General features: G+C 39.8%; 1 protein-coding gene across 1 annotated transcript; it reads right to left on the bottom strand.

Annotated features, from left to right (window-relative positions):
• Positions 1-15,378: 15,378 nt before the first annotated feature.
• LOC109187074 (leucine-rich repeat extensin-like protein 1) lies at positions 15,379-19,085 on the bottom strand. The gene is made up of 2 exons (XM_019337221.1): positions 19,024-19,085; positions 15,379-16,132 (listed from the first exon to the last, which is right to left on the bottom strand). The coding sequence occupies exons 1-2, from the start codon at positions 19,083-19,085 to the stop codon at positions 15,379-15,381; spliced, it is 816 nt and encodes a 271-aa protein (XP_019192766.1).
• Positions 19,086-19,459: the final 374 nt, after the last annotated feature.

Here is a 19,459-nt window from a genome sequence, read left to right as displayed (position 1 = left end):
CCTTGTCTTTTTCCTTCTTTTGTCTTCTTGTGGTGGGAGGCTTGGCTTGTTTTCCTTATGTATAATTTTAGTTCCACCCCCATAAGTAGAGTCGAATTTCGATCTAGTCTTTTATTTATAATAATTCCGAAGTAATTAAGCTAAGTAAGTAGTTCCACTACGAAGGTGGTTACAAGGAATTTGCCGGTTTATCCTAGACAGAACTCGTCTTCTTGGTTTTCTTCCGCGGGGTTTGCGTAGTCCTTGTCTTCTGGGGTTAGGTTCCCTTCCTCGAGGTTGTTCTCGTTCCCGAGTTCGGCCTGGGTGCGGCTCATGACGAATATCTTTCCGGGAGCGCCGTAGTTTCCTTGGTGAGTGGTGCCCCCGTGTTGACCCATGGTGGTGGTGCGTGGCCTTTTGGGTTGAGTGCACTGGAAGGCCTTGTGTCCTTCTTCCCCGAAGTTGAAGCATCGCCAGGGATTACCCATGCAGTCCTTGCCTCTATGGCTTTTGTTGCATTTTGGGCAAGGAAGCTTCTTGTGTTAGCTTCATTGCTCCCTAGGGCTGGCCTTTGGCTGGCCAGGTTACTCGGTCTTGTGTTGGTGTCGTTTCTTGTCCTTTTTACGGGTGGTGCCCCACCTCCGGTGTTTCTTTTCCGTATCTGTTCTTGAACCCCTCGTTGTAGCAGTTGGATTCGATAGAGATTTGCGGCACTGGAGTAAGCCTCGTTGAGGGTCCGGGGTCTGCTTACTACTAGTGCTTTTCGGGCTTCAAAGTTGAGGCCCGATATGAATCTCTCTATTTTGGTTACCTCAGTGGGGACTAATTCTGGTGCGAAGCGTGCTAGTTCTAGGATCGTTTATGGTATTCCATAACGGTGGTCGTTCTTTGTTTCAGATGGAGGAACTCTTCGTGCATAGATGCTTTTACGTGTGTTGGATAGAATCGCTCTCGTAGACGTGTTTTGAGGCTTTCCCAGTCGAACCCTGGTTCTTGTTGGTAGGCAGGTCCCTCGTGGATCCACCAAAGGTCTGCCTCGTGTCCGAAGTAGAACGAGGCTATCTCCACGCGACGTTCCTCTGGGCATTCTACTAGCCCTAGAATTTTGACGAGGGTCCGGATCCATTCTTCCAGGATCACGGGGTCTTCTTCTCCTGAAAACGTGGGGGGTCGATGATTCGAAACTTGTCGGGCGACGTCTGAGTTTGTGTTTGATGGAGGTGGTGGGGGTCTGTTATTGCGAAGAGCCACGTCGCTTAGTGCTAGGGTGACTTGTGTTAGTTGCTGCAGGGTTTGGGTTAGAGGGTCGTGTATGTTGGGTTCCGGTGTCCTTGATTGTCTTCTGTTTGGTGCCATGTTGTCGTCCTTCTGGGTCAATGTTTATAGGGATGTTAGGTGAGAGTTTTGTATCTTTGGCGTGATAAGCGGAGGGAAAGTTCCCTTTAGATAAGTGAAGGGTAAAGTGAGGGAGAGTTATGTGTAGGTTTCACAGTCTTACCGCGCGTCCTAAAGTTCCTGAGTACTACGTTCCTAAATACCTAAAGTTCAAGCCTATTGTCTTAAAGTTTAGTCTTAAGAGTCTTATCATATGGTCAAACTTAGGCTCTGATACCAACTGTAACACCCAGAAATTTTAAAACTTTTGAAACTTATATAAAGAAGGTAAATTCTCATTAAATCCCAAAACATAATATAATGGAGTACGAGGTGCTATGCCACACCTGGGATAGAGAACCCAGGTGCACAGGCTAACTAACTAATATCCTTGATACAGTAAATACATAAGCATGGCACGCAGGCCGAAAGGGAAAACTATCTACTCTATGCTCCAAATCTCTAGTGCGCTCCAGTGTCTACTTCTCTGTGCCTGAAAGCCAAACATATCTGTTCAGCGAGAGATGCTGTTAACCCACTCCAACGCATTGAAATACAATACATATAGATATATACATAGATATAAGAAAAACCATTTCGAAGCATGAAGATATATCCTAAGAAACTCTAGCTTTTAAAACGGGGAATAGACTCGACAGATAGGGATAAGCACAGTCAACAGTCATAACCAAGCATACACAATTCACTAGTATAGGGAACAGACTTTGACAGATAGAGATAAGCACAGACAACAATCATAACCAATCATATACGGTTTACTAGCATGTATCCTATGGTCACACTTTCATAACATTCGTAACATCAAACCATCCATATCTCATCACATAGCACACTTTGTTGGCGCCACAAGACCAATCGCATGCCCATACATGAGGGTCAGCGCATATAGCTCTGACACGGCCCCACAGCACCCTGCCTCGTATCGCAACACGGAGGGGTCGATCGCAACCGACCGATGAACCGCAGCTCATCATAATGTTTGATCGCAACCAAACAGTGGACCGCAGCCCAAGAGTGGTCATCTGACCGCAGCCAGGAATATGAACCGCAGCTCATGTAAAACGTTTGATCGCAACCAAACGGTGGACCGCAGCCCGAGAGTGTAAATCTGACCGCAGCCAGCTTCTGTACCGCAGCTCAGGAATAACCAATTTGATCGCAACCAAATTGGGGTATCATGCACACATAACACATAGCAAACACATGCAACCCACATTAACACATTGGGAAGGGGGAGAAATCGTATAACGAAACCTATGCGTGGTCATCCACATACTATGAATGATCCTAAGGGGTTCATGCTTCTTTCACCAAGGCCAACGGGATACCAATTCCACTAGCATGCAACATATATATATATATATATATATATATATATATATATATATATATATATATATATATATATAAAAGACTTGTTTATCCTACAAATGGTACCCGAAACATCAAACTAGACTTTAGGCACGATAGACGGAGTCCGTTCGAACGCCACGGGGGTCGGGGGAACATCAAACCGGGAAGCCGGGATCCCGAGGTGGGGAAATTTCCAGCGGGTAGCCGGTGGGTGAAGGGTCACCCGCCGGCGACAAATATCCGGGCAGCGGGTGCCCGGCGGGCAGTCGCCTGCCCGCCGGCTGCCCGCTGCCGGCGGCATTATTTCCGGCTGCGGGTAGGTGGCGGGTCCCCTACCCCCCACTGACTCTTTTTCACAATACGCGCCCCGGGATCCTTTGTGGAACCCGAAACCATGCTTAGACACCTTTAAACGCAATTGATGACAACACGTAGACAATTAACGGATCAAAAGCAAGAATCATACGGCACGTATCCTATCATAATTTCTAAACCAAAACAACACCCGAGCATGCGAATTCCCACCCAATACAACAAGAATAACACCATACGAATTTCACGATACATCCTAGGGCTCTAATCATATTTAAATTAACAAGAACATAACTCATCTTTTAATATCAAGAAACATCAAGATTCATCAAGAATATCACACAATCATCAAGAATCCTCATCATCATCAAGATTACCAAGATCACACATAAAATCATATCACCAATTATCAAGATCACATCATCAATATTATAGACGATTCATCAAGACACAAGAAAGCGAGACATGTAACGTTTTCCCTTTATTATTATTATTATTATTATTAAGATTATTATAACAATACTAATATTAAATAAGTGGTGCAAATCAATAGGCTGACTAAGTATTAGAACTTAGTCAGCATTAGGTAATTAGTTACCTACATTGATGGGATGTAGGTTATTTAGACTCCCAAGTCCTCTCACTGCTCAGTTGATGTATCATGCACCACCTACAGTCACTGAGATAAGTGAGAGAAACACAACCAAACCTACGGTGATATTATAGCAGCCCGAGGAACTCCCGCCCGTCAGACTACGAGTCTAGGCGATCAAGGTTCTATCAGGAATATAAGCTATGGCTGGAGGTTAGTGGACCTAACTTTTATTTATTGCCATGAATACAGTATGCTTTACGTGGATCAATGTGCTTACATTTGGTATCAGTGCCTTTTTTTTATCTCTGCCTAGCCTTTTGATTAATTGCATAATACAGCTTGTTTACATATGATATACTTTTTGTATAATTTAGAATTTTTATGTAATGTGCAATTATGTTTGTTGGGCTGCTGGAAATATTTGTGTAAACCTTTTCCGCATTTAGAATAAATAAATAAATATATATATATATATATATATATATATATATATATTATAATTTTTTTTTTGCAATTGTTTTTTTTCGGACTGCTACTGCCGGCGGACCTCCGGGACGGAGAACAAAAAAAAAAATAAAAAATAAAATTTGCTGTCCGGTAGTTCTCCTTCCCTTTTCCGGTGATGAAGGGTGGTCTGGTAGCGCCGGCTGACTGTCCGCAGAGGGGGCGGTGGTGGCGGAACCTGGGTTTTTCCTAGGTGCGTTCGCGAGCGGTCCGGCGGTGGTGGCAGAGTCGGGACCTCCCAGCGATGACGCTTCCGCTTGTGCTTCTCCGTTTTTGCGATTCCGTTTCCCCTTCTGCTTCTCTGATTCGTGTAGCAGATGAAGAAGATGATGATTATTAGGTCATGGGCCGGGTCTGGCCCAATTCGGCTAGACCTGGGCTCCATAAAAAAGAAAAAAAAAAGGTTCTGGGCCTGTGCTTATTTGGGCTTCTTGAAAAATTTTTTTATCATCACATTTGGCTTCTTCTTATGGGTTTTATCCAACTGGTTTTTTTTTATATTAAATTATAATTCTTTTGATATTAAATTATAATTCTTTTGAACAAATTATTATGTTTCAATTTGCTTGAATTTTAATTTAATATTGAACTGTCTCACACATTCATGTTCCAATGCTTACTCCTAATAATCATAGAGAGTGGAATGATGCGCTCCTAATCTACTTTGGCATAAATGAGATGGACTATGTTGTTAACCATCCAGAGCCCCCGGCTATAACCGCGACAAGCACTCAAGTAGCCAAAGACCTTTGGGCTAAATGGGAACGGTCCAATCGCCTGTGCATGTTTTTCATTAAGTCTCGGGTTCCGAGTGATATACGCCGCACGGTTGATAAGCTTAAAACAGCTCGAGAGTGTATTGAGGCCATTGATAAGAAGTTTGAGACTTCAGACAAATCCCTAGCAAGCACCTTAATGATGCAGTTCACCTCCCTTTGTTTTTCTCCTGTCGATGGTGTGCGCAGTCACATCATGCAACTTAGTGATATTGCAGCTCAACTTGACAAGTTGGAGATCAAGCTGCCAGACTCATTTGTGGTGCATTTTTCACTAAACACTCTCCCTCCTGAGTATAGCACCTTCAAAATTGCTTATAACACACATGACAAGAAATGGACTATTAATGATCTAATTAATAAGTGTGTGCAAGAAGAAGGGAGACTACGTCAAGAACAAAGGGGGGACAGTGCCATTCTTGCAATAGCCAAGCCTAAAGGGAGATCTGGAAAGCGCCACACTGCAGCTAAAGGGAAAGCAAAATTATCCCCTCAGACTGACATTAAGAAAGCACAGAAATACTTCTTCTGTAAGAAGAAGGGGCATATGAAGAAGGACTATGAAAAGTTTAAAAAGTGGATGTCTAAAAAAGGTATGATCTCTTCCTTTGTCTGTTTTGAATCCAATATGTCAGACGTTAATGCTAACACTTGGTGGATTGATTCTGGTTCAACAATCCACATTGCAAATTCTTTACAGGATATGCAAAATCTGAGACAACCGATGTCAAATGAGCGAAACATCTTCTCTGAAAATAAGATGGGCTCGCCGGTTGAAGCTGTAGGGACTTGCAGGCTGATTTTAGATAGTGGTTTTGTTTTGGATTTAGAGAGGACATTTTACGTACCAACATTTTCATGAAATTTGGTTTCCATTTCAAGACTTGTACCGTTGGGATTCAGTTTTAAATTTTCAGACAAGTATTTTAAATTATTTAATAATTCTACTTGTATTGGAAATGGTACACTGTCGGATGGTCTTTATCGTCTTCACTTACAAAACGATGCAAGTTATGATTCCTTACATGTTCAAACCGGCACCAAACGGTGTAGTGTTAACGATAAATCTTCAATTTTGTGGCATCGGAGATTGGGACACATCTCCCTTGAGCACATTAAAAGGTTGGTAAAGGATGGAGTACTTTCTACTCTAGACTATACTGACTTTGAGACTTGTATAGACTGCATTAAAGGCAAGCAGACTAACAAGTCAAAGAAAGGTGCCAATAGAAGTTCAACATTGTTAGAGATAATTCATACTGACATATGCTGTCCAGATATGGATATGCAAGGTCAGAAATATTTCATTACCTTTATAGATAACTTCTCTAGATTTACCTATGTGTATTTACTTCATCATAAGTATGAAGCATTGGATGCCTTTAAAACATTTAAGGCTGAAGTTGAAAACCAATGCAAGAAGAAAATACAAATAGTTAGGTCAGACAGAGGTGGTGAATATTATGGTAGATACACAGAAAATGGACAAGCTTTGGGTCCGTTTGCTAAATTCCTTCAAGAGCATGGGATTGTTGCCCAATACACCATGTCGGGTTCCCCGGATCAAAATGGTGTTGCTGAAAGAAGGAATCGGGCTCTTTTGGACATGGTGCGGAGTATGCTAAGCAACTCCACACTTCCAAAATCATTGTGGGCCGACGCTCTCAAGACGGCAACGTATATATTAAACCGGGTTCCGACCAAGGCTGTCCCCAAGACAGCTTTTGAGCTTTTCAAAGGTTGGAAACCGAGTTTGCATCATATGCGTGTTTGGGGTTGTCCGTCTGAGGTGAGGATTTATAACCCACATGAAAAGAAACTTGAACCGAGGACTATAAGTGCTTTCTTTATTGGGTATGCACAGTCTTCTAAGGGTTATAGGTTTTATTGTCCAAAACATACGACTAGGATAGTGGAATCGCGAAATGCTATGTTTCTTGAAGATGACTTGATCAGTGGGAGAGATCGATTTAAGGACTTAGTTCCTTTATTTGATCATATTGACTCTTGCCCTTCAACGTCATCTAACGGAGTTGTACTTATACGCAACGCGCCTTCAGTCCCGCCTGCGATTATGCAACCCATTGTTGAGATTCCACAAGCTGTTGAAACTCAACCATTGGAAGAACAAGTTCAGGACTTACAGCAACCTCCTGAACTAGACTTCGAGCCAATGGTTGAACCAATTCATGATTTTCAGCAAGATCCTGAATCCACACAGACCGAAATTGAACCAATTCAAGAACTACATCCAGTTCCTGAAGAGGTAGTTGCGCCACAACCTTCACAAGGTACTGGTGTTCCAAAATTAAGACGGTCTACTCGGGTGAGGCGTTCAGCAGTTCCTAGCTATTATGTATCGTATCTACAAGAATCTGACATTGGAGCTGAAAATGATCCTGTAACGTTTTCATAAGCTACGAATTGTGCACAGTCCGATTTGTGGTTAGAAGCCATGAAGGTTGAAATGAATTCCATGAAGAGTAATGGAGTTTGGAACCTTGTTGAGTTACCTAATGGGGCCAAGCCGATTGGCTGTAAATGGGTATTTAAAACCAAAAGAGACTCATTAGGTAACATTGAGAGGCACAAGGCCAGACTCGTTGCTAAGGGATTTACTCAAAAAGAAGGAATTGATTACAAAGAGACCTTTTCTCCTGTATCAAAGAAAGACCGCGTTCCTAAATGGATGTGAAAACCGCGTTCCTAAATGGTGATCTAGAAGAGGAAGTTTATATGAAACAACCTGAAGGTTTCTCTTCTAGAGGTGGTGAGGATTTGGTGTGTAGGCTTAGGAAGTCCATACACGGTTTAAAACAAGCCTCCCGTCAGTGGTATATTAAGTTTGACGGGGTCATTTCATCATTTGGTTTTGTTGAAAGTCCCTTAGACCCTTGTATATACCAGAAAGTTAGTGGGAGTAAAATTTTTTACCTTGTTTTATATGTGGATGATATCCTACTCGCCACTAATGTGGTGGGGATGCTTCGCGACGTGAAACAGTTCCTTTCCAAAAATTTTGATATGAAAGATATGGGTGAAGCATCTTATGTCATTGGCATAAAGATTCATAGGGATAGGTCAAGGGGCATACTAGTCTATCGCAGGAAACCTATATTAACAAAGTTTTGGAAAGATTTCGGATGAAAAACTATTTACCGAATGTTGCTCCCATTGCAAAAGGGGATATGTTTAGTTTGGACCAATGTCCTCAGAATGACTTGGAGAAGAAGCGCATGAAGGATATTCCATATGCTGAAGTGGTTGGATGCCTTGGCTATATTCAAGTTTGTACAAGGCCCGACATTGCCTTTGTCGTTGGTATGTTAGGGCGATACTTGCATAATCCAGGTTTGGACCACTGGGGAGATGTGAAGAGAGTTCTGAGGTATCTCAAAGGTACTAAAGACTTCAAGTTGGGTTTTAGGCAGACGGACATCCTGGATGTTGTTGGTTATTCTGATGCGGACTTCGCTAGCTGTGTTGATTCTCGGAGATCAACTTCCGGGTACGTCTTCATATTGGCTGGTGGGGCAATTTCATGGAGAAGTGTTAAACAATCCTTAATAACTACTTCTACCATGGAAGCCGAGTTTGTGTCCTGCTTCGAGGCTACTTCGCAAGGTGTGTGGCTCAAGAATTTCATCTCCGGGCTTAGAATTGTGGATTGTATATCTAAGCCATTGAAAGTTTACTGTGACAACTTAGCTGCAGTCTTCCTAACTAAGAACGAAAAATGTAGGAGTCGAAGTAAACACATCGACATCAAGTTCTTAGCCATTAGGTAGGGTGTCAAGAATAAAGTTGTATTCATTGAACACATTAATACTGAGTTGATGCTAGCAGATCCCTTGACTAAGGGCATGCCTCCGTCTAAATTCAAGGATCTGATTCAGAAAATGGGACTTTCGTCCACATTGTAATTTTGTATATACATTCAGTTTAATAATGAAATTCTTTTGCACTTCAGTTTTTCTTCAGATACTTCAGATATTTTCTTTGAGTGTGTACACAATTCAGTTTTATCTCAATAAGAAAATATACTTCAGTGGACTTGAAATGAAAATATGGTTTGTTTCATTAAGTTTGATTACCTAAAGCACTCAAGGACAATTTGCATTTGATCATAATGGATATTACTTGCGCTAAGGAGGACATATCATTATGGTTGGTGTAAATCTTGTTCTTGGGTTCCGTATTTGCACCAAGTGGGAGAATGTAACGTTTTCCCTTTAATATTATTATTATTATTATTATTATTATTATTATTATTATTATTATTATTATTAAGATTATTATAGCAATAATAATATTAAATAAGTGGTGCAAATCAATAGGCTGACTAAGTATTAGAACTTAGTCAGCATTAGGTAATTAGTTACCTACATTGATGGGATGTAGGTTATTTAGACTCCCAAGTCCTCTCATTGCTCAGTTGATGTATCATACACCATCTACACTCACTGAGAGAAGTGAGAGAAACACAACCAAACCTACGGTGATTCTACAGTGATATTATAGCAGCCCGAGGAACTCCCGCCCGTAAGACTACAAGTCCAAGCTATCAAGGTTCTATCAGGAATATAAGCTATGGCTAGAGGTTAGTGGACCTAACTTTTATTTACTGCCACGTATACAGTATGCTTTACGTGGATCAATGTGCTTACAAGACAAGGAAGCAAGCCGGAGCCAATCCGGGAAGAAGCAACGGATGTTGCACGTGTGTTGAGAAGAAACAGAAAGTTCAACGCACATTGGACGCTCACGTGGAACGGTCAAGTGACCGGCCAACGCACGTTGGCCGAGCGTTGGGCACGCGTTGGAATGCAACTTATGCGCAAATTTGAAGGGGAGCTATTTAAGTGGCTATGATAGATTAGAAAATGGAGTTTTTAGTTTTGTAAAGATTAGATTTCAGATTTTAGAGTGAGAAACATTTCAATTCCTAGCTCTACCTTCTCTCTAGCTTAGTGAAGATCAATTGAAGAAGGAGATTAACACTCTTCCAATTCAAGAGATCATCAGTTGTAAATCAATTTGGTATACTCTTCACTTTAACATTTCAATTGTTATTTTGATTTCATAATTGCAATTTCATTCCTTATGGCTATGTGTGGCTAGTTTAGTTAGGGTTTGAATTGTGATGTTTTGATTCATGATGCCAATGTGACTCAATTCTTAGATTAGGTATTGAATGTTGCTATGCTTTGGCGAATCTTGTTGTTAGGGATTGTTTTGAATGGATCCTTGGAGCTAGGCCACCTCCTAGGGTTGTGCTAAGCTTGAAGCTTTGGGGAATCTTGTTGTTCGGGATTGTTTTGACATTTCCTAATCTCATGATCTTAAAGGACTAGTTTAGGAAGGAACTGTAGGCAAGGTATTCGAAGAAAGGTCATAGAGACTTTAAGAGCGCAAAGGGGAGTTCTATTGTCTACTATGGCAAGTCTTAGTAGTTGAAGAATGAAAGGACATAAGCTCATTCCCTAGATTCTAGCATAGACACATTTATACACCTATGGCTAATGATCTTAATTAAGTGTATCGTGAACAAAACTAGCAATTCAACCATACTTTCATTTCATTGTTTAGTTGCTTTAATTGTTTGTTTGTTTGTTGCTACAACTGTTGGTCCCAAAAGAGGTAAGGTGAAAGTCTAGAGGGGGGGGGGGGTGAATAGACTTTCAAACTTTTTCGCACAGCACAACAATTGCTAATCCAGAGATAAACCAAAACTCTTAACTAGATTGATAGAGTATGGTGCACAGCGGAATTAAATAAACATAAAGTGTGTGTGAGATTGTGTGAGCAGTATATCTCGTGTAGAGCGAATATGTAAAGAACAGTATGTAAAGAAAACAGTAAAGAACACAAGACAATTATAGTGGTTCGCGAGGTGGTGTAATCCTCCTACTCCACTTGCTCTTATCTCCAAGAGCAATTCACTATATCTACCACTCCTTGGTTCCAAGATACAATGAATTTCCGTGATCTAGTGCTTTGATCACAAAGCCCGCACTAATCACGCCCAGTGACACCACACTGCTGCTTCGGGTTTCACGTCGCCGCGCTACTATCCCAGGATTTCACGACTCCGCGTTACTTTCCCCCCGTCTTCCACACTCCCGTAGAAACGTATCCCGTGATCTAGTGCTTTGATCACAAAGCCCGCACTAATCACGCCCAGTGCCTCCGACACTGCTGCTTCGGATCTCACAGCTCCGTGTGACAATCCAGGATTTCACAGCTCCGTGCTACTTTCCTCCCTTCTCTTGTTTTGCTCCAAAACAAACGTTGTCTTGCTTCCAACTTCTGAGACTCTGTAGATGATTTTCAATGATGCGCAGGTCTCTTTGATGAAGATAAACACTCTGGAATGATTTAGCTTGATAGCTCTGAGTGTTTTATCTCTTTGAATATATCAAGTAAAGCACTTGATATTTTTGCTCTGCTTTGCTCTGTTTAAGAACTCTCAGAATATTTCTCTTTTGAAGCTCTCTGAGTTCTTTTTCTTTTCTCACTTCTCACTTGAAGATTTTTTGTATGCTCTGTACCAAATGAGATTTTTGCTCTATGCTCTTTTAAGCTTAATTGCTCTATTCGTTCCCCTTGATGGGTTCGTATTTTCTGCTCTCTTGTTCTTGAGTTCTCAACTGCTCTATCTTCAAGTCTTCATATTTTCATCATTTTATAGTTGGTAATGAGAATCTGTCCGTTGGAAAGAGACGCTCTCATTTTTGAAATCTTGTATCTTTTTGTCAGAGATCTTATCTTATCTTCTGCAAAGATGTCAGAAAGGATAAGCTAGCCGTTTGATGGATCTTCATCTTCATGGAAATGAGCTCCCAAACTTCATCTGATATTCCTCTGGTTTAACGTTGAGTGGGAATATCTGGGTCTCTGTTTTGGTGTAGAATGGCTTCTCTGATCAGCTCTGAAGTGGTCTTTGTATCTTTGGGATTCAAAAATATTCATTAATTTAATCCCATACTAGTTATACTAGTATTTTTCCTTCTGAGAATATTTTCACTGTAAGTTCTTCTTTTTCTTCTCCATTCTCACGTCCGGGTGTTCTCAGACTTCAAATTAGTTTTGAACTTCCACCCAATTTGAATTTCTCCTTTGCAATTGACACCCAATTTCAATTGGCTTGTAATTGGCACCCAATTTGAATTTCTCCATTGTAATTGGCTCCCAATTGACTTTGACTTGCGTGAACTTCCACCCAATTTGAATTTCTCCTTTGCAATTGACACTCAATTTCAATTGGCTTGTAATTGGCACCCAATTTGAATTTCTCCATTGTAATTGGCTCCCAATTGACTTTGACTTGCAATTGGCGGCTCCCAATTGACTTTGACTTGCAATTGGCTCCCAAGCTTCTCCTGGTGCTTTCAATTGCTTCCCAATTTGAATTATTGACTTTGACTTACTTCGACTTTGACTTGACTTCGAAATTGGCTCCCAGACTTCTCTTGGTATTGAATTTTATCTCAATTCAATTTGATGAGTTTTATCTCAATTCAATTTGATCTCCATGTCTTCTTTGAATTGGTCCCCAATTTGAATTTGCATCCCACACTACAACATTGGCTCCCAATTGGTCCCCAATTTGAATTTGCATCCCACACTACAACATTGGCTCCCAATTTCAATTCTACATTGGCTCCCATGTCTACTACAACATTGGCTCCCAATTTCAATTCTACATTGGCTCCCATGTCTTCTTTAAATTGGTCCCCAATTTGAATGGAACTTGCTCCCAAATTTCAATCAATTGATTTCAATTTCTCTAAAATTGGCTCCCAATTTCAATTCTTGTGAAGTCAGCTCCCAATTTCAATTGCTATGAAATCGGCTCCCAATGCTAGATTTAATTAGATTTGGCTTCTCAAATTTTACCTTATAAAATTATTGATGGTGAGATTCGAACTTGAGCCATTTCACATATTATATCAAGCATCATCCACTTCATCCGTACAACTATTGATTAAATCTCCAATCTTCTTTGATGTACTCCTTTCTTTCCATAGATGCTTGATTTCCAAGTCAATTTCATGCATTCTTCCAATCTTAATTTTCTTCACGAAAATTCTTCTGGGATATTTCTTTAAGTAGTAGCGACGTGAATATTGTAGCATTCATCTTCTTCTTTAATTTGTCATTTTCTCCAGACAAATTATTGATTTTAGGCATTATATCTTCTTCTTCTATTTTCATGCATCTTCCTCTGTTTTTCTCTTTTCCAATTTAAATAATTTCCCGATCATGGTCTAAGACTCTACTAGACCTAAGAAATAAATTGGGGGATCTACAAATACATATTCGGCATATCAAAACCATTACACTTTATTCCTAACAATTTCCCCCCTTTTTGATTTTCCAAAACCTATACTCAGTCATTGATTTTAAGTCTTTGAAAAATATTCTTTTTGCTCAATTTTATTTGACAAAGCCAAGATGAGTTTAACAAAGGTTTTCTAGACACAAACAAAAGAAACTTGTGAATTAATTTTTAGACAAGCTCCTAAACGCATCTTGAATTATTTTTATTTTGATCATCATCAATTTTTAATTTTGTCGTGCGTTTGACATATTTCTTGTCTTTTAATTCACGAAAGTCTAATTACATTAAACAAACAAAATTAAAGACTCAAAATAGACCATGGGAAATTATTATTGATATATATCGAATTTATAGAGAAAAACGCAACAGAGGTTCGAAAATAGAAAATATCAGCTTAAGAGAATTTTCATATTACCTTATGGGTTTCTTCACACCAGAGTCTTTCTTCAAAATTTCCTTGACATGTTCTCTGAGCTTTAAGAAATCATCTTTGAACTTTGCATTCTGAAATTTCTTTGTAAGCTGTCCGGCCATGTAATGTCCAAAAGCTTCTTTGATGTTGTTGCCATGAAGAGCTCCAGCTTCCCACCATAAGACACATTCTTCGAAGCTTCTTTCTTCTCCAAGATTCATGCCCATATTTCCAGTGAAATCTCTTAGTTCATACCACATCTCGGTTCTTTTCCTTTTGCCTTCTTCTTCTTTATTCTTCTCCGAGATCTATTGGGCTTGATCGGCTGCAGGCCATTTCTTGATCATGCTTGGTAGATTTTCCTTAGTCCATATTGTTGTCTGAGTGGCGGTACCCTTAGAGCATTCAAACCAGCCACGCTGTTCAGCAACCTTCGTTGTACTCGTACCAAGACTAGGATTTGCGAACTGAGCAAAACCAATCTGAGATGGTCCTTGTGAGGATTGTCCGCGGCTTCGGCCTCTACCTTGAGTAGACATTATTGGCTGTTGTTGGCTTCCAAGAATAAATTCTTGTTGCTGCAAAGCCAAGTGACTGAGAATTTCTTCCCCCCTTTTGGCGTTATCAACCAAAAAAGCAAGGGTTTTACAATCTCGGTCTTGGTTTGCTTTCACAGCTTCAACACTGTTGTGCGTTTCAATGGAAACGGTTTGTACGTTGTCCAGCTTGTTTGTTGTAACTGCGAGTTCAACTTCAAGTTTGTTGATTCGGCTTTCTTGATCTTGAATTGCCTTGACTTGTCGCAAGTGACGTTCATTGTGAATCTTTTCAGCTGCTTCTCGTTCCTTCTTCATGAGCTGAATCACTTCAAGTAAGCCTTTTGTTAAATCTCCTTTCAAGATTTTTTCTGCTTTGTCAATCTGGGTCTTCAAAATATTTTGATGGTCCATTAATTCCTTCAGATTGACTCGGGTATCTGTGTGTTGTTGATCCAACTTTTCTCCAATTGTTTGACAAACAACATCACTGGATTCGGCCACTTTTGCAAATAGAGATGAAAATATGCCATCATTTTGATCATTCATCTGCACAAAGTTTTGAGGGGATCCGAATGGACTTCTATTCGGATCTGTGAGAACAACTGTATCAATGAGTTGCATCCCTTCTTCTTCAGGTGATTCGGCTTCTTGATTGAGATCACCAATTTCTTCTTCTAAGACTTTTGTTCTTGTGTAGTTGTCTGCAAATAATTCTTCATTTTCTAGAACAGGGTCCATGGTAGGCATGGTAGACTCGGTATGGTGTACTGGCAATACACTGGATAAATTCTCTGTGATTTGTTGTCTACTCTCAGTAGCAACTTCTACTGCAACTTCAACTAGTATATCTCTTCTTCTTTCTTCTGACATTTGTTCTCTTACTTCTTCTCGTACTGACACTTCTCCTCTTAATCTTTTCTTCTTTTATCCCTTCTTGTAGCCATCATATATATTTTTTTAATTTCTTTTATTCTCCTTTTTTTTATATTTTATTCATATGATTTTTTTTATGTATCTTTTTGGCTACGAAACTTGTTCTTTTTATATACCGTAGGGATTTTTCATTTTGTAGGAGAGAGATAGAGAGAGACAGAAAACAAAAACATTCATTTTTATTCATCTCCTTCTTTCAGAGAAGGAGAGAGAGAGAAAGATAACATAGCACTTCTTCAACAGGCAGAGAAACCAGTACTCATGCAATCTTTTGAGTCATAACCTCCTGGTGGTGAAGGAGCATATCCTGGTCCTGAGTCACCATTGGACTCACTTTCCTCGAACATCGACCCGTTAGAGCTTGAAGATGAGTAGGTTTGATTGAAAAACCTAGTAAAGTCTACAGGGGGTCGGATGAATGGGTTGAGAGGCATCTGCTGAGGAGGCGGTGGAGGAGCAGGAACTTCTTGTGGAAGAGGTGCAGGAACTGGCAGACTTGGTGGAAACTTCGGAAGAGGCTCTGGTGGAGGTGGAGGTTGATAGAGCCCATCGAAACCGAAACCAGGAGGGGGTAGAACCGGTCCAAACGTCAGTTGTTTTAAATAGAGGAGATATTCTGAATTGCTCATATTCAGAATCTCAGCATACAGGTCAGGTTGAACAATTGGTGAAAATTTCATAAATGGAGGCTCAGACCCTTCCACTTTGTCTTGTTCTGCCAACGGTTTCTCTTCACCAACGTCCTCTTCATATATGAAGCCAGGTTCACGCGGTGGTGATTCTGCAACTGCTTGGACTAGAGGTGACTTTGGTTCGTGCTTTTCTCCTTCTTCTGATATTAACACCAGAGGGTTGCTTGGTGTCTCTCCAGCCTTCTTACGTCCGTCCGTTCGTGTTGTCCTTCGGGGTTGCTTGAGAACTTTCTCCCAAGTTCTCTGATTTGGATTCCTTATCTCGTAGTCCTGAGATTCACTTGACACCATCTTGTACCTGCAAAAAAAGTTTAAACAACAAAATCTTCCACAGCAAATATTTCTCGGCTGTCTCCCAATATATAGGGCGGTCAGGGAGACTTATCGGTTCACTTGCCGATGGAGAGTAAATATTGCTTGCCGTCGTTTAGAGTTTACGGGATGTGACGGATAGCGGCAAGGCTTCTCATTGGTTGAGATGGCGGTGGATGGGAAGAGATTTGATGGGCAACGGTTTTGAGGAGAGAGTTTAATGAGGGGTTTAATTGCTATGTGGGAGTCGATTGAGATTATTTAGCTGAGAGGAGGTATGGGTATGCCGATTTGAGAGAGAAAGTGAATCAGTTTGAAAAGATTTGATCTAGGAGAGGATTATGGGGGGAGGTTTAGGTTGGGTGGAGGTTTAGAAAGGGTAGGAGTTTATGGGTGGAGGTTTGATGCCAAATTAAACTCTAATTTTCCTCCTTTGTCTCCTGATTTCCTTCTCAAAATCGTGTACCACAGATATAATCACACTCAAACATCTCGTTAGTCGCATAAATTACTCCACAAATAATTAATCACACATACCAATTATATTAAAACATCCACACGGCAATTCCCAATTAAAACACACAAATTTTGAAAATTAACACAATTAACACATATATTCCAAAATTATATTTAGAAACAACTTTATATAAAATAACATGCTAAATCAGATTCTAAAAATTTTAGAAACTAACAAAAAGCATTTTAACAAATTATATAAACATGTATGCATATGCACGTAACACATAAAGATTTAAACACATTAAATCAAATTATGCACATATATAATTAAATAAACACGGTAAATCATATTTTTAGACAAATTGTTCATGCAAACAAATTAATTAATTTTAAAAACATGAACACATACTCATACACTGATTAACACATTAAAACATGCACTTTTAAACTAATTATCAAATAAAACACGAATTGCACATTTTATCAAATTAATTTGCATGGCATATTGGTGGATCTCACGTTAAATAACACATGCAAATACACAAATAGCTTCCTAACACATACTGCAATTTTATCACATAAAAATTTTGAATTAAAATATGCATATAAACACATAAAACAATTTATTCATACAAAACAATTTATTTTGAGCACAAGTATCAAATTAAATAGAGAGATTAAGTTCAGCGATACTTAGCTCATTTCGATCATTCCCAACTCGTGCCTTAAGGTAGAAAATCTCGTTTCGCATAAAGGCTTCGTGAGAATATCAGCAACTTGGTTTTCCGTAGGGATATATTCGATCTTCAGATTTTTCTTTTCAACATGATCTCTTATAAAATGATGTCGAATGTCGATATGTTTGGTTCTTGAGTGAAGCACCGGATTGTGAGTGATAGCGATTGCACTAGTATTATCACAATAAATACTAACGTCATCACAATTAACTCCGTAATCCTTCAATTGTGGCTTCATCCACAAAATTTGCGCACAACAACTTCCTGCAGCAATATATTCGGCCTCGGTGGTACTAGTTGCGATGGAATTTTGCTTTTTGCTGAACCAAGAAAAATGCCTTCCCCCCAGGAACTGGCATGTCCCGGAAGTGCTTTTTCTGTCTATTTTGCAACCTGCAAAATCCGCATCTGAAAAACCTGTTAGAGTAAAATCTGTACCTTTTGGATACCACAATCCAACACTGATTGTGCCTTTCAAATATCGTATGATCTTCTTTGTTGCGGTGAGGTGGCTTTCTTTTGGATTTGCTTGGAATCTTGCACACACTCCCACAGCATAAGAAATGTCCGGCCTGGTTGCAGTAAGATATAGAAGAGAACTAATCATTCCTCTATATTTTGTTTGATCGACATCTTTTCTTTCTTCATCTTTGTCTAGCCTTATTGATGTGCTCATTGAAATTTTGATCGATGATTTTCCATCAATGCCAAACTTCTATATCAAATCGCGGGTGTACTTTGCTTGATTGATGAATACTCCTTCTTTCAGTTGTTTGACTTGTAAGCCCAAGAAGTAATTCAATTCACCCATCATGCTCATTTCGAATTTATTCTGCGTAAGCTTCGAAAATTTCTCACACAAAGAATTGTTAGTGCTTCCAAAAATAATATCATCAACATATATTTGCACTAATAAAATATGATCACCATCTTGAATTCTAAATAGAGTTTTGTCAACAAGGCCTTTGGTGAATCCACAGCTTATCAAGAACATTGACAAAGTATCATACCAAGCTCGAGGTGCTTGTTTCAACCCATACAATGCCTTTTTAAGTTTGTAGACTTTATCACCTTCGCCTTTTACCTCAAAACCTGGGGGTTGTTCGACATAAACTTCTTCTTCGAGTAGACCATTCAAGAATGCGCTTTTCACGTCCATTTGATAAACGGTGAAATCTTTGTGTGCGGCGTAGGCTAGGAAAATTCTAATTGCTTCAAGTCGAGCCACTGGTGCAAAAGTTTCATCAAAATCAATTCCTTCTTCTTGAGAGTATCCTTTTGCAACTAGCCTTGCCTTATTCCTAACAATCACGCCTTCTTCGTTTGCTTTGTTCTGGAAAACCCATTTGGTTCCTACAACGTTGTGGTTCGTCGGTCTTGGAACAAGTTCCCAAACATCATTTCTTTTGAATTGATCGAGTTCCTCTTGCATAGCATTTATCCAATCCGGATCATTAAGAGCTTCGTCAACTTCTTTTGGTTCAATTTGAGATAGATAACACATGAACAATGTTTTCACGCCTTCATGGATATTCCCAATAATTAATTCTGGAGGGTGATTTTTGAGTCATCTTAAATCTGGTTGAAATGGGTGCATGGTACTGGGTGGATCCATTTGCTGTGAACTAGTAGTGTTGGTTCGAATTTCCTCAATTAATTCATTTTGGAATTGATTACCAACTTCACATGCAACTTGATCACAAACTGGAACCCGTACTGCATCCTCATTATCACGTGCGGCATCACTCCCAAAATTATTATTTAAAGAATTTCCAACTTCTTCTAGATGAGGAATGGGATTTTCTAGAGAATTAATTTCCAACTCATCCATTCCACTTATTGGATCAACCGGTCCAAATAAGTCCATATGTAGTAAGCTTAGCGGTCTTGACGTTGACTCGTGTGTCTTTGATTTGAATGATGATTTGATTTGCTTTCCGCGTTGACATGCATCACACACTTGGTCCTTCTTGAAAATAATATCTGGCAAGCCTTCTACTAGATTCTTCTTTGCAAGCTGATTGATAGTCTTGAAGTTTAAGTGGTTGAGCTTTCTGTGCCATTCCCAGTTAGCTTCATTCGAATTCCTGGCCATTAAGCACACTAAAACTTTGCTT

This window comes from Ipomoea nil, unplaced genomic scaffold, assembly GCF_001879475.1.
Source record: "Ipomoea nil cultivar Tokyo-kokei standard unplaced genomic scaffold, Asagao_1.1 scaffold1416, whole genome shotgun sequence".
NCBI classification, from domain to species: Eukaryota; Viridiplantae; Streptophyta; class Magnoliopsida; order Solanales; family Convolvulaceae; genus Ipomoea; species Ipomoea nil.
This window is presented reverse-complemented; position numbering and strand designations above follow the sequence as displayed.